General features: G+C 51.0%; 1 protein-coding gene across 1 annotated transcript in view; it reads right to left on the bottom strand.

Moving 5' to 3' along the window:
* GRIK4 (glutamate ionotropic receptor kainate type subunit 4) overlaps nt 1–12635 on the bottom strand; it is a 349453-nt gene that overhangs the window by 124383 nt on the left and 212435 nt on the right. Inside the window, exons 8-10 of the mRNA XM_040257795.1 lie at nt 7815–7976; nt 2379–2531; nt 1368–1472 (exon numbers count right to left, since the gene is read on the bottom strand). Of these exons, the coding sequence (XP_040113729.1) occupies nt 1368–1472; nt 2379–2531; nt 7815–7976 (420 nt within the window). The remainder of the gene's footprint in view (nt 1–1367; nt 1473–2378; nt 2532–7814; nt 7977–12635) is intronic.

Below are 12635 nucleotides of genomic sequence, written 5' to 3'. Positions count from 1 at the left end.
GATGATGATGGTGGTGGTGGTGGTGGTGAAGATGATGGTGGTGGTGATGAAGATGATGGTGGTGGTGGTGGTGGTGTGGTGGTGAAGATAATGATGATGGTGGTGGTGGTGATGAAGATGATGATGGTGGTGGTGGTGATGAAGATGATGATGGTGGTGGTGGTGAAGATGATGATGATGGTGGTGGTATGGTGGTGAAGATGGTGGTGGTGGTGGTGGTGATGAAGATGATGAAGATGATGATGATGGTGGTGGTGATGATGATGGTGGTGGTGGTGATGAAGATAATGATGGTGGTGGTGGTGATGAAGATGATGATGGTGGTGGTGGTGAAGATGATGATGGTCGTGGTGGTGATGGTGATGAAGATGATGAAGACGGTGGTGGTGGTGGTGATGAAGATGATGGTGGTGGTGGTGGCGGTGAAGATGATGGAGATGGTGACAATGATGGTGCAGATCATGGTGATGGTGACCACGAGGATGATGGTGCTGGGGGTGGTGGTAAAGATGATGCTAGTGGTATTGATGAAGATGACGATGATTCTTCTTAATCTCCTGGAAAGGTTATTCTGCAACCTCTTCAGTGGTATGTTTCCTTCGCCACTCTGATAGTCAGGAGGCTCTTCAATATGTCTGCTTCCTGCTATAATTAGTGCATCATTTTCTGCTTCTAATGTTTTCCTAAGGTTGGAGAAAGCTACACTAAGAATAAAGAATTTACTATTAGAGTGATGGAGAGGTTGGGAGACCTTCAGAGAGGCGCTTGGAGTGACTGCCAGAATCCCCGTTTCCTCTGATGTAGGAGAATCGGAGGAAAGGAGAGTGAGAAGGTTAATGCAGGAGGATGAGAGAGGCAGGGCGGCTTGAAAGGAGAGCCAGAGGATGAAGCACCCCTGAGTTGGACAGGGAGCAGCCAGGAGAGGAGGGGTGTGGTTGGCATGGCAGGGGGCAGAGCTGGGTTGTTCAGACAAGAGCTGACAGGAGAGAACTGAACACTGAAGGGACTCCTCAAACCCCATGGGATGGGATCTGATCCATATGTGACCAGCAAGCCACCTGGAAACTAACCCTGGTCCCAGGATTAGGGCGAGATTCAGGAAGCAGAATAATCCACATGGAAGAATGCCCCCTTCTCTTCCCTCTCCCGCTATGAAGCACAGTTGCCTCCCTCTTGGCGTTCTGCTGGGGCTGTGACCCCTGATCCACACTGGCTGATCCTGGTGTGGGGAGAGGAGAAGCCTTGCCCTGGACACCGCCTGCTGCTCTGGGGATGACAGCAGGAGGTCATCCTGAGTGCCAAGGAGAAATGGGCTGGGGGCAGAGACAGGAGCAAGGAGGAGGGATCTGCCAGCAGGCTAGGCTTACCTGCCGGAAACCATTCCTTGTGAACTGCAAGATTTTCAAGGCATAGTTGGACCTCTGGCCTTTGCTGTTGAATTCAATGTGGCCGGTGAGACCTTCCAATTCTACCTGTCCAAGAGAGAGTGAGTTACAGCACCAAAGAGGCCCAGCCTCCCATGTGGCCCGGAGCAAGCATTCCACCATACTAGTGAAGGGTGCACAGGAGAGGGGAGCCGTCGAGACCCATTCTCCTGTCCACCTCTCGGCCACAGGGTCTTGAGACTATGAAAATGATGTCTCTGGAACCAGTTCAGACTTGGCCGCGGCTGGAGGAGGAAAGGATGCCCCACACACCGTGACCTCATAGCTGCCGCATAAACCAATTCGGTACTGAGATGCTAGTTGGAGCTCAGATCCCCTGGAGCTCCTCCTCCACGCCCTTGGCTGTGAATATCATCTATCCTCCTCGGGCAGCTGCTAGCCCATCTCTAAGCTGCAGGAAGTCAGGATGACCTGACTCTAGCTTCAAAGTCCCAGCCGCTCTGCACCAGGTTTCTCTGATGGGAGATGGCTTTTTCCTGGGCTAGAATCCATGTCCATCCCACCAGTGGTGGCTTAGCTGGGAGAACTCTGGGGGAACTTAGCATCAGGCCAGAAGTGCTGAGCCTGTGACTCCCTGAGGGGCCAACATCCATGGCAGCATTATCCATCCCCATGTGTGCAGAGCTTTGCAGGGACTAGGTCTGAGCCAACAGGGTCCCAGTTCCAAGCCTAGAATCCAGGGACTGCCTAACAGTCTAAGGCTCAAGAGCCATTGCCTTGCAAACAAACTTGCCATGGATTCTCAGTGGTTTTTAGAGATTAGGGAACAACTGGGACTGACGGTCCCCTGAATGGGATCACCACAGATCATTGTTTTACCCATGGCTGTGATATACTGGGGAGGCCTGGAGGTGGGGGGCCTTGAACAGTGTCCCCCCCAACTCCGTCCTTTGCAGGCTGGGCGTGGCCCGCAGGGTTCCCACCGCCCCTCACCATGCGCAGGTAGTTCATGAGGCTGGTGCCGTGCTGCCAGATCTGGGCCGAGCCGCAAGACAAGGGCTTCACACCGATCTCCTGGCTGCGGTTCAGCTCCTGCACCGCGGTCACCACGGCATAGACGGCGTCAAACAGCAGGGCTGAGGACAGCTGAGGCAGAGAGACAAAGTGGTGGGTATAAAGGAGGAAAATGAAAAGGAGGAAGAAAAAGCAAAACAAAGAAGTGAGGGTGTGTCTCAGATGCCCTGGGTCCACCTCTCCCTGGAGACTTGCAGACACAGCTCGCCACGCCATTTCTTGCATCCTCCCACCAAGCCCCAAGCTCGCTCCTGCCACATGGTTGCCACTTCCCACATCGTCTGGGATGCGGTTGTCTTGGCTGATGCTCCCTCATTAGCAAACGATCCAGATGCTGAGAGATCGACATGTGCTTATCTGCAGTATTCTCTGGCATTTGGCCTTCAAGATTCTTCGGGTGCTTCTAAGTAATTACAACTCCAACAGGGGATGCTGGGGGTGAGGAGGAGGAAGAGGAGGGAAGGACCACCCTCAAAGTCCCTGTCTTCTCTCCATCTGTATCTTATCTTCAGAGAGGTGACCCAGGTGATGTATCCCCAGTGTGCTCTGGGCTTCATGAGTCCTTTCTGCAGTCCAGCTTGGGCTGCCTTGAGCTTCTGAAACCTCCTAAGCCCCGAACATCTCCTTTTCCCAGCTTAGTCTCCAAGGGTCCTCCGTCCATCACCAGACAGTTCTCTCCTAGGCTCCTGGCAATCAGTCCAGGTCTCTCACTGGGACCCTCCAGCAGCTTCTCTGAAACCTTGTGCTCCATCCACACTCCTCCAGCTAATTCCTCCCACCCCATCCCCCATCACCAGTTTCACCTCCGAAGGTGTGAGAGCCTGTTATCTAAATTCTGGCTCATCAGCTTTTCCATCCCACTGCAGGTCTCCATCCCAAAGCATCTTTTGGGTCTCCCAATTGCTTTCTCCCTCTACTATTATTTACTAATTTAGCTCTGGAAAGCATTTGGCACTGCAGTTGGGGAAAGTCCTGGTACCTAACCAGCGCTCCATCCATGTTTCTGCTCCTGGGTCTGCAAAGCCCACTATCCCTGCTCCTTCCATCTTCCATCCTGTTTCCCTTTCGGAGCCCTTGCTGTCTTTCTGTGGCTTCTGTTCCCCATCTGTGTGGGCATGCCTCTAGGTCCTGTCTCTGCTTCTCCTGTCCTTGTCTCTTCTCAATATTAAATCCCCCAAATGACTCAATTCTCATTTTAAATCCTCTCCTCTTTCTTGGCTCGAAATGCTCCTTGGCAAACACTCGTGATTCTCTTGTTTTTATATTTTCATTTGTTTCTTCATTGCTATCTTCTTTGAAGCTGTTTGTAAATTGTTTAGGGGAATGAAAGACTGTATAAATTAAGATGAATCAATCTGACTCAAGGAATAGCAGCTGAATTTCTCCCTCATCCATCGGAATAAAAATAAGAGTATCTTTTAACCACACCACTGTAACCCATATATTCCCCAACACCCTCAGATCACTGGATTCCCAGAGTCCTCTTGGGTGTCCGTTTGTCTCTGAACTTCTGTCGCTTAAACTCTGATCCCCAGCACAATTCCAGGACAGGAACCATTAAAATTTCATGGAATAGTTCTTACAATCTGGGTTTTATTCAATGAAATAAACACTTAATTACAAACAGCTGTTTTAGCCCAAGTTCTAATTACTTAATCTAGCCATCTGTAATTTTAATGATTTTCTACGATTTTTGTTCTTTGCTGCGTGATGAATGGGAGTGGCATATGAGATTAGCAGGGACGTGTCTTCGTTCAAGACTGTCTTCTGCTCAGGCAGGAAGCGTGATTGCGGTTGGCCGGCAGCCGCCAGGCAGGCATGGCCTGGTGGGGGCAGCACTGAGCGCTTTTTTTTTGTTTGTTTTTTGGTGGTCACCCTTGTGTACAGCCACTCTCTCTCTGTGCCCTTGGAATTGGGCCCCCATTCCAACAAGCTCCACCTGGAACATCACGGGCCCAACAGGGAAGAAGAGGAAGAGAGGGAGGCACACTCCAGTTGGGAGAAAAAGAAGTAAGAGAGAAGAAAATGCAAAGACAATGTGGAGTGTGGGAGAGAAAGAACAGAAAGAGCTAGAAGGGAAGGAGGTTATAGTAGCAGAGGGAAGTGGAAAGGGCAGAGTGAGCGGGGAGGAGATGAGAAGGAAAAAGAGCACAGAGCTGATGGGGAGGAGAGGTTCGTGGAGGAAAGAGAGAGGAGGGGAGTGGTCCCTCCCCGATGGAGCATCTCTTTAAGAAGCTGAGTGGGGAGACAAACCGGGCTGTGTGTTCCTGGAAATGATTCTTTCTCGTCTTCCAGCTCCTGGCATTTGAAGGAGCTAGGCTGTTTGTGCTGGGAGTTTCTGCCCCCAAAGAGACAGGAAGAGGCACCGCTTTTCAAAAGGTAGGTGCTGAAGCGAGAAGCCTGGAGAAAGATGAGCTTCACATTCGTCAAGGGGAGGAGTTCCTACACCACCTTCCCTTCAGACACCGTGGCTGGAAGGTTCTGTAAGCTAGAGTCCAGGCTGCGCTGTGGCCCCGTCCTCTGGAGGTCCTCCACAAGGCCCCCCGGCACTCCTGCACCTCAGTTTTCTCATTTGTTCAACAAGGGCAGCATGACTGCTACTGTCTGTTATTAGGGTGCCATGAAGAGGAAGAAGTCCAGGTGGGATTATTTCAAGCATCAGTGGTTCAGCATTCTATCTGTTCTCACTCCTTGACTCTGAGTCTGTGAGTGTGGCTTTCTTTGGCCAACAAGATGAAGTCACAGTGTGCCCATCCTGGGAGCCTAGGACTCAGAGGTCTTGTGCATTTCCACTTGCTTTGCCGCCCTCCTGCCACCACCATGAGAGAACATGCCAGGCCAGCCTGCTGGGCTAGAAGCGTGAGAGCTATGTGGAGCCCCAGCCTCGATCAGCCAACTCCTAGGCATTGAATGAGCTCAGCCAGATCAACAGAGCTGCCCTGCTGAGCCAGCTTAGATGAGCTGATCCCTGGTTGACCCTCAGATGCACAAGCTCCATAAATGTTCATTGTTGTAAGCTGGTGAGACCTGGGTGCTGGTTGTTACAAAGCTGGTGTTGCAAAAGCTACCTGATATACTTACTAATGCTTCCTGAAATATCTGCCAGATAAAATGTTAAATAAGTTCATTCAGTGCACGTAGTGGAAGAAGCGGTAAAGTGTTAGTCATTCAATCATGTCCTACTCTTTGTGACCCCCACAGACTGTAGCCCGCCAGGCTTCTCTGTCTGTGGAATTCTCCAGGTAAGAATACTGTAGTGGGTAGTCATTCCCTTTTCCAGGGGATCTTCTCAACCCAGGGATTGAACCTGGGTCTCCTGCATTGCAGGCAGATTCTTTACTGTCTGAGCCACCAGGGAATTGTTCTCGAAGTATCCAGCAGATGGAATGTTAAATAAATTAATTCAATGCATATCTGTGATCTTTACATTATGCAGTAAAATTGAGGATGGAATCATAGTGCATTTTATCTTCACAATAATCTAAGATGGTCAAACCTAATTCCCCAACATGACAGAAAGAGAATCTGAGGCCCAGGAGGGTTACATAGCTACCTAAGATCACACAGCAGGAGAACAGCAGAGCCAGGATTTGAATCCAGATCCTGTGCCCCCAAAGCTAGTGCTCTTGGCAGCACACGTGAGCACAGCCCAAGCCGGTCCCACAGCCCTGCGAGTAGCGCCGCCTGGCCGGGGTGTCGGGTGGGCATGAGCCAGGTGCCTGGGGCTGCCCATCTGCCTGTCTGTGGTCAATGTGCACACAAATAGCCGGGTTGAAAACCTCAGAGGGACACTGGCAACGTGGCACCAGGACCTTCAATGTCACTAGGCCAGATGCCAAATGTGGACTGGTTTGGGTTGGAGAGGAGGCAGCAGGTTGTGCCTTCTCTTAGCTGAGTTGGTAAACAATCTGCTTGCAATGCAGGAGACCCCTGTTCGATTCCTGGGTCGGGAAGATCCACTGGAGAAGGAATAGGCTGCCCACTCTAGTATTCTTGGGCTTCCCTTGTGGCTCAGCTGGTAAAGAATCTGCCTGCAATGCAGGAGACCTGGGCTTGATCCCTGGGTTGGGAAGATCCCCTGGAGAAGGGAATGGCAACCCACTCCAGTATTCTTGCCTGGGAAACCCCATGGACACAGGAGCCTGGTGGGCTACAGTCTATGGGGTCGCAAAGAGTCAGACACGACTAAATGCCTTTCACTTCACTTCACTTCCTGATACTGTGCTATGATCCTCTCAAGAGGCTGTGCTACAGCGTCTGTGGTGTAATGAGCACCTCATTACAACACTGGAGTGATGAGTGCAAGACCCACAGGCAGGACAGGGGGCGACAGGGCTGCACTCCTCCAGGGATGGGTGCGCCTGGTCCCACCACAACCCTGTGCCTGAGGACTCGTCACTGCCCCTTAAGCAACTGGGGGTGAGGATTCCCTTCCTCCAGGTGTTTCGCCCCAGGAAATCCTTCCTTTGGCGTCTTTCCTCTTTCAGGTCTAAAACAGCCTGCTAGAATGCGCTGAGAACCTTCTAGCTCAAGTTCTCATGCCTCCTTCTCTCAGTTGGTTCCCTCATCAAAGCTCCTTTAGCTTTGCAAGAGTTCTGACCTTCGAAAAGTTATATGAGCATCACATGAACAGCCTCATAGGGCTTTGGGAGGCTTAAATCTAACCCGGCTAGGACAGATCTAGAAAGCCATGCAAGCCCACTTCCAGAGAACGTGCCTTGTAATAAATGAGCACGAGCAGACATCCTTGACAGGCCCCACAGAGTAAGGACATTGGACCCGGTAGAGAACGGCCAGGGAAATCTCTCCCTCCATCACACACACACAGGGAACGAAGTGCAGGGAGGAAAAACGCAGGTAAAGGCACAAAGGAAGCCTCTCTGGATGAGCTGCACTGGGGGCAATGGTCCACGGCACAGGACCAGGAGTATCAGAACCTTGTTTCACTCGCAAAAGGCTTGGTGTTTGCCCCTGAACAAGATCCCCACATCCCCTTCCCGCATCTCCATGTCTGGGCTTCAGTCTATCTGAGAGATGAAGGAACAGATCAGATAAAGCCCTTCCAACATAAGATTCTTGGATCCAAAACTCAGTAGGTCTTAGCAACAGCATCATCAGGAGTCTGGCCACAGACATCACTAAATGACAGTCTGGAGCCTCCACATGCTCCCTCCCTGCTGACTTCTCCCCCCAAGTGTCCCTTGTAAGCACTTTCCAGCACTTGTATGATCTAGTTTTGAGCTGGGCCTGGAGAATGCTGGAGTCCAGACTGGGCTGTATTTGCGGGGAGGGGCTGGCTCACAGAGGGGGTGCTGGCAGCAAAGGGGCACCAGGGAGGGGCCTGTGGGCACTTACTGCGGGCCCCGTGAAGGGCACGTGGTCACAGTTCTCCTGCCAGGACTGGTTGAGGCTCTGTGCAAACTCTTGGAAGAAAGCGTGAGACTGGTTGAAGATGGAAAAGCCCAGAATGTTGACTCGATCATCCACGAGACTGTCCATCCGCTGGAGCGAGAACTCCTGAAAAACGCAGCAGGCAGGGCAGAGCAGGGTCAGGGAGGGCAGGGTGGGTGGGCTCTGCGCGCTCAGAGCTGGGGAATGCAGCCTAGCCAGATGGACACAAGGCCAGGTGCTCCGCTGGGCGTCAGGGTCCGGGGATGGCAGAGTTCTTTCTCAAATAGCTCACAGGGTAGGGGTGCAGGGAGGGAGAAAAGAGAAATGAGCAGAATGATCTCTATGAAAGGCATGTGTACAATGCTCTGGCTGGAGAAAGAAAGGAAAACACGAATGAGCTGGTGGAGGCAGGATGCTGTGTGCAGGTGTGACCCGTGAGCTGTCTTGAAGGATGCTCAGGCATTTTCTGGGTGGAAAATGTGAGTGGACCAAGGCTATTCCAGATGGAAGTCACCATGGACACAAAGACCTGGAGGTGAGAGAGTGTGTGGGCGCCTGCGGGATACTTTCACAGGGGCATCGCTCTTTAGAGCGCGTCCACAGAACGCCTGCCGTCAGACTCACCTGGGTATCTTTTTTAAAAAAGTGATTATGTCTGCATCCCACCTAACACCAACTGAACCCATTATCTCAGAAGCTGAGGCCCAGGACTCCGTATTTTTAGTAGGGTCCAAGGTCGTATGCACATTAAAGTTTGAGAGTCACTGGGTCAGAACCAGGATACGTGAGGGTGAGGTGACCATGAGAGATGGAGCAGGAGATGTCAGCAGGGGCCAGAGCACAGGGCTTGGCTCCTGGGTCAGGGAGCTTACACTGTATCCTAGCAGTGATGGGGCCTGAAGGCTCAGCCAGCCGAGGAGCAAGAAGATCACGTTGTATTGCTAAGAATCTCCAACTGAACATCTGTAGGTAGGGCTGTGCCTTCATTTTATTATTATTTTTTTTATTCATTTCACAAATATTGAAGTGCTCATTATGCACCAGACATGGGCACAGAGGATGTTCTAGACACGGAATATATATGAACAAGAAACACATTTCCTGACGTCCAGGAACTTGAAGGTTAGGGGACGAGACAGACTGTAAGCAAATAAATAAACACATATACTGTCAGATGGGGCTTCCCCGGTGGCTCAGCAGTAAAGAATTTGCCTACAATGCAGGAGCCACAGGGAGACACAGTTTCGATCCCTGGGTCAGAAAGATCCCCTGGAGAAGGGTATAGCAACCCACTTCAGTATTCTCGCCTGGAGAATTCTAACAACAGAGGAGCCTGGTGGGCTACAGTCCATGAGGTCATACAGTCGGACACAACTGAAGCGACTTAGCACCCAGGTACTGTCAGATATCTATGGGGGGTTAGGGTGGGCGTTGCTCCCCGAGATGAGGCAGTTAGGGAAACCCCATGTGGGGCAGTGGCATTTAGACACTCAAGGGAATTCTCCCAGGATGTGTGGTCCTCACCCAATCACGTGGCTGAAGCCATGGTTTCACTCAGCTAAAAGCTGCAGGCATGAGTCTCAAGGAGGTCAGATAGTGTCACAGGGAGAAGCACCCCTATCTCAGGCAGGGCTGAGGTCAGAGCCCTGGACCCCCAAAGTCCCCCTGGTCCTATACAGGGAAACCAGGCAAGCGAGTGTGGGCTATTCAGCTCACCAATCCCCGCTCCTGAAACAATGCCTTCACATGCAGGTCAGGTCATCCTTGTGCATTGAATTCACATTCATCACACATTTATTCCACATGCCTCGCACACAGCTCTGCACCCTCTGGGCACATGGTTGTTAGACCCCAGGACTAACCCATCAGCCACTCCGTTTGACATGACAGATAGCAGGTGCCGTGGGCTTGCTTTGTAGCTGAGCAGAAACACGGCTCTTCTTCAGGCGGCCTCATTGTCTTAAGACTTAGTTCCTCCAGGCCTCTGTCACGTCCCTGGCAAACTCAACTCACTCACATCCACGGCCACAGCCAAGCCCTCGGGCCATGGGCCTGCGCTCTGCCTGGAGTCCAGCCTCATTAGCTGCAGCTTGCAGACTAAAGTTACAAAGATGCCTTTGGAGCCACCAAAGGCGGACAGCATGGAGTGGGATGAGGATTAAGTGTCTTTTGGATCCTGCCACATCCCCGTCAGGGGAACCCAGACGTGTCAGAGAATGTATTGATTCATAAGCTGATATGTCTCCCGTCTCTAACAGGGCAGCTGCCCATGCGCTCTGGGCTATCAACAGACACGAGGGTGCAGATGGCTAACGAGGAGAGAGCATCTGGCAAGGACGGGGTGGCGAGGTGCAGGGCCAGGCTGCTGTCAGGCGACCAAGGGGCCTCCCCAGCTGTAGTTGGTGTGGGGGGAGCTGGAGATGTCCCCTCTCCTTCGGCTTCTGTGTCAATGTGGGCAGCTCATCACCACCACCACCCGCTGCCCTATCCTCATATGCACAGCAGGGTGGAAGAAGGCCCATTTCAAGGAAGCCCTGATAGCTCAGTTGGTAAAGAATTCACCTGCAATGCAGGAGACCTTGGTTCGATTCCTGGGTCGGGAAGACCCCCTGGAGAAGGGATAGGCTACCCACTCCAGTATTCTTGGGCTTCCCTTGTGGCTCAGCTGGTATAGAATCCGCCTGCAATGTGGGAGACCAGGGTTCGATCCCTGGGTTGGGAAGATCCCCTGGAGAAGGGAAAGGCTACCCACTCCAGTATTCTGACCTGGAGAATTCCATGGACTATATAGTCCATGGGGTTGCAAAGAGTTGGACATAATTGAGCCACTTTCACTTTCACTTTGACACCTTGATGTCTAGACTCACAGCAGCAGTAGGGGGGACACATGGTAAGCACTTTGGGTTCAAATCCAGGTGCTGCACTATACTGCCATGTATGATCTGGGCTTCAGATCCTCATTTAAAGCGGCAACTACAATGACAGCAACCTCAGAGGTTGTTCAAGGAACAAGTAATAGGCACGCACCAGGCCTATCATCTCTGGCACATAAGACATGTTCAACATGGGACAGCTACGAACATGCCACCACAAGATTGTGGGCAGCTTCTAGCTTCCTACTTCTTTAGTTCCACTCGTCTTGGAAACCTGAGTTCAGAGGGTGTTTCCTTGAAACACATGACCCGAGCTGAGTAAGAATGGATGAATTAATTACAGACACTTAGAGACAGCCCATCCCAAAGCCAGACAACCTGTCTTCCTGCCTTTTAATAACTACCTTCTCATCCTCCAATTATATCCTATTTTCAAAGGCCCCCTTAAGATAAAAAGATCCAGGAGCTTCCTTGATAATCCATCCTATTTATAACGACTCATGGGAGAGCTTGTGAAAGGACAAGAAAGGGGTGGAGTGTTCTTTTATTGTAATTTCCCAGGACACTTCAGGCTTCTATTCTCTAAGCATCTTCACTGTTAGGAAATGCTTCTTTCTGTCTAAACTTACACTCTTCTGCTGCTGCTGAAGCTTGGTATCTAAGTGAAAATGGGAAACAGCTGCCCACTGCCAGTTTGTACACAAAGAAAATCTAAGTTCTAGTATTTCCCAAAGTGTGTTTCTTAGGACACTAGCTTTTCTGGGAAGTGTTAACAGAATTGTCAAGAAAACAAGTTTCCATGTTCAAATAAGGGGAGCAAACCTGGCATGTTCTAACCACATGTTCAAGACTGACAATGCACACTAGCACATTAAAGGGTTAAAGAAGTCCCACCGTAAAGCAGCTTAGTTTTGTTTAACCTGGGACTTTCTAAACGCTAACCATGGAACACTTTCCCCACCAAAGCTATGGATGTCTTGCGGGAGTGTTCTATAGACTGTGCAGTGGGAAATGCTGTTTTAAACATGCTACATAGTCATGCACAGATGTGAGAGTTGGACCATCAAGCAGGCTGAGTGCTGAAGAATTGATGCTTTCAAACTGTGGTGCTGGAGAAGACTCTCGAGAGTCCCTTGGACAGCAAGGAGATCAAATCAGTCAATCCTAAAGGGAATTAACCCTGACTATTCATTGGAAGGACTGATGCTGAAGCTCCAAGTTTTTGGCCACCTGGTGCAAAGAGCTGACACACTGGAAAAGATCCTGATGCTGGGAAAGATTAAGGGGAGGAGGAGAAGGGGGTGACAGAGGATGAGATGGTAGGATGGCATCACTGATTCAATGGACATGAGTTTGAGCATTTGATAGCGAAGGACAAGAAAGCCTGGCATGCTACAGTCCATGTGGTCGCAAAGAATTGAACATGACTTAGCGACAACTGAACAACAATTCTAAACATAGTTAGGGAAATATGAATCATAACCCCCAAATCAAGTCATAGGGAGGGTATCATTTGGCTGAGAGGGTATTATATATGATCAACCAGTTTCAGGATGAGAGGGGAGCATAGACCCTCTGGCTCCTGCTTTCCACCAAGAGCTCTAGCCAAGAATGCACCCTGGCCTCCTCCAGGTGTCCTGTGCTCTCCAGGTATGTTCCCTGGCTGGCCGTGACCTTAACTGAAGTGACAAAGTGTTAGGAGCCCTGGGACAGATCAGGTTCTCATGGGAGCCTTGGTTCTCTCATAAATGTGCTGGGGAGGGAAATCTTAAGGCCTCTGCTCCCAGTGTGAGTAGATTCCACCACTGTCACGAGACCAGGGGAACCGGGGTGAAGAGCAGAGCCCGTGGCCACCTGGTAAGGCCGAGTGTGGCACAGAGGCCAAGAGCAAGTCTTCAGTTACTCCAAGAGC

This window comes from Oryx dammah, unplaced genomic scaffold, assembly GCF_014754425.2.
Source record: "Oryx dammah isolate SB20612 unplaced genomic scaffold, SCBI_Odam_1.1 HiC_scaffold_17, whole genome shotgun sequence".
Classification (NCBI taxonomy): domain Eukaryota; kingdom Metazoa; phylum Chordata; class Mammalia; order Artiodactyla; family Bovidae; genus Oryx; species Oryx dammah.
Note: the sequence above shows the minus strand (reverse complement) of the source record. Positions and strands in the feature narration are given on the sequence as shown.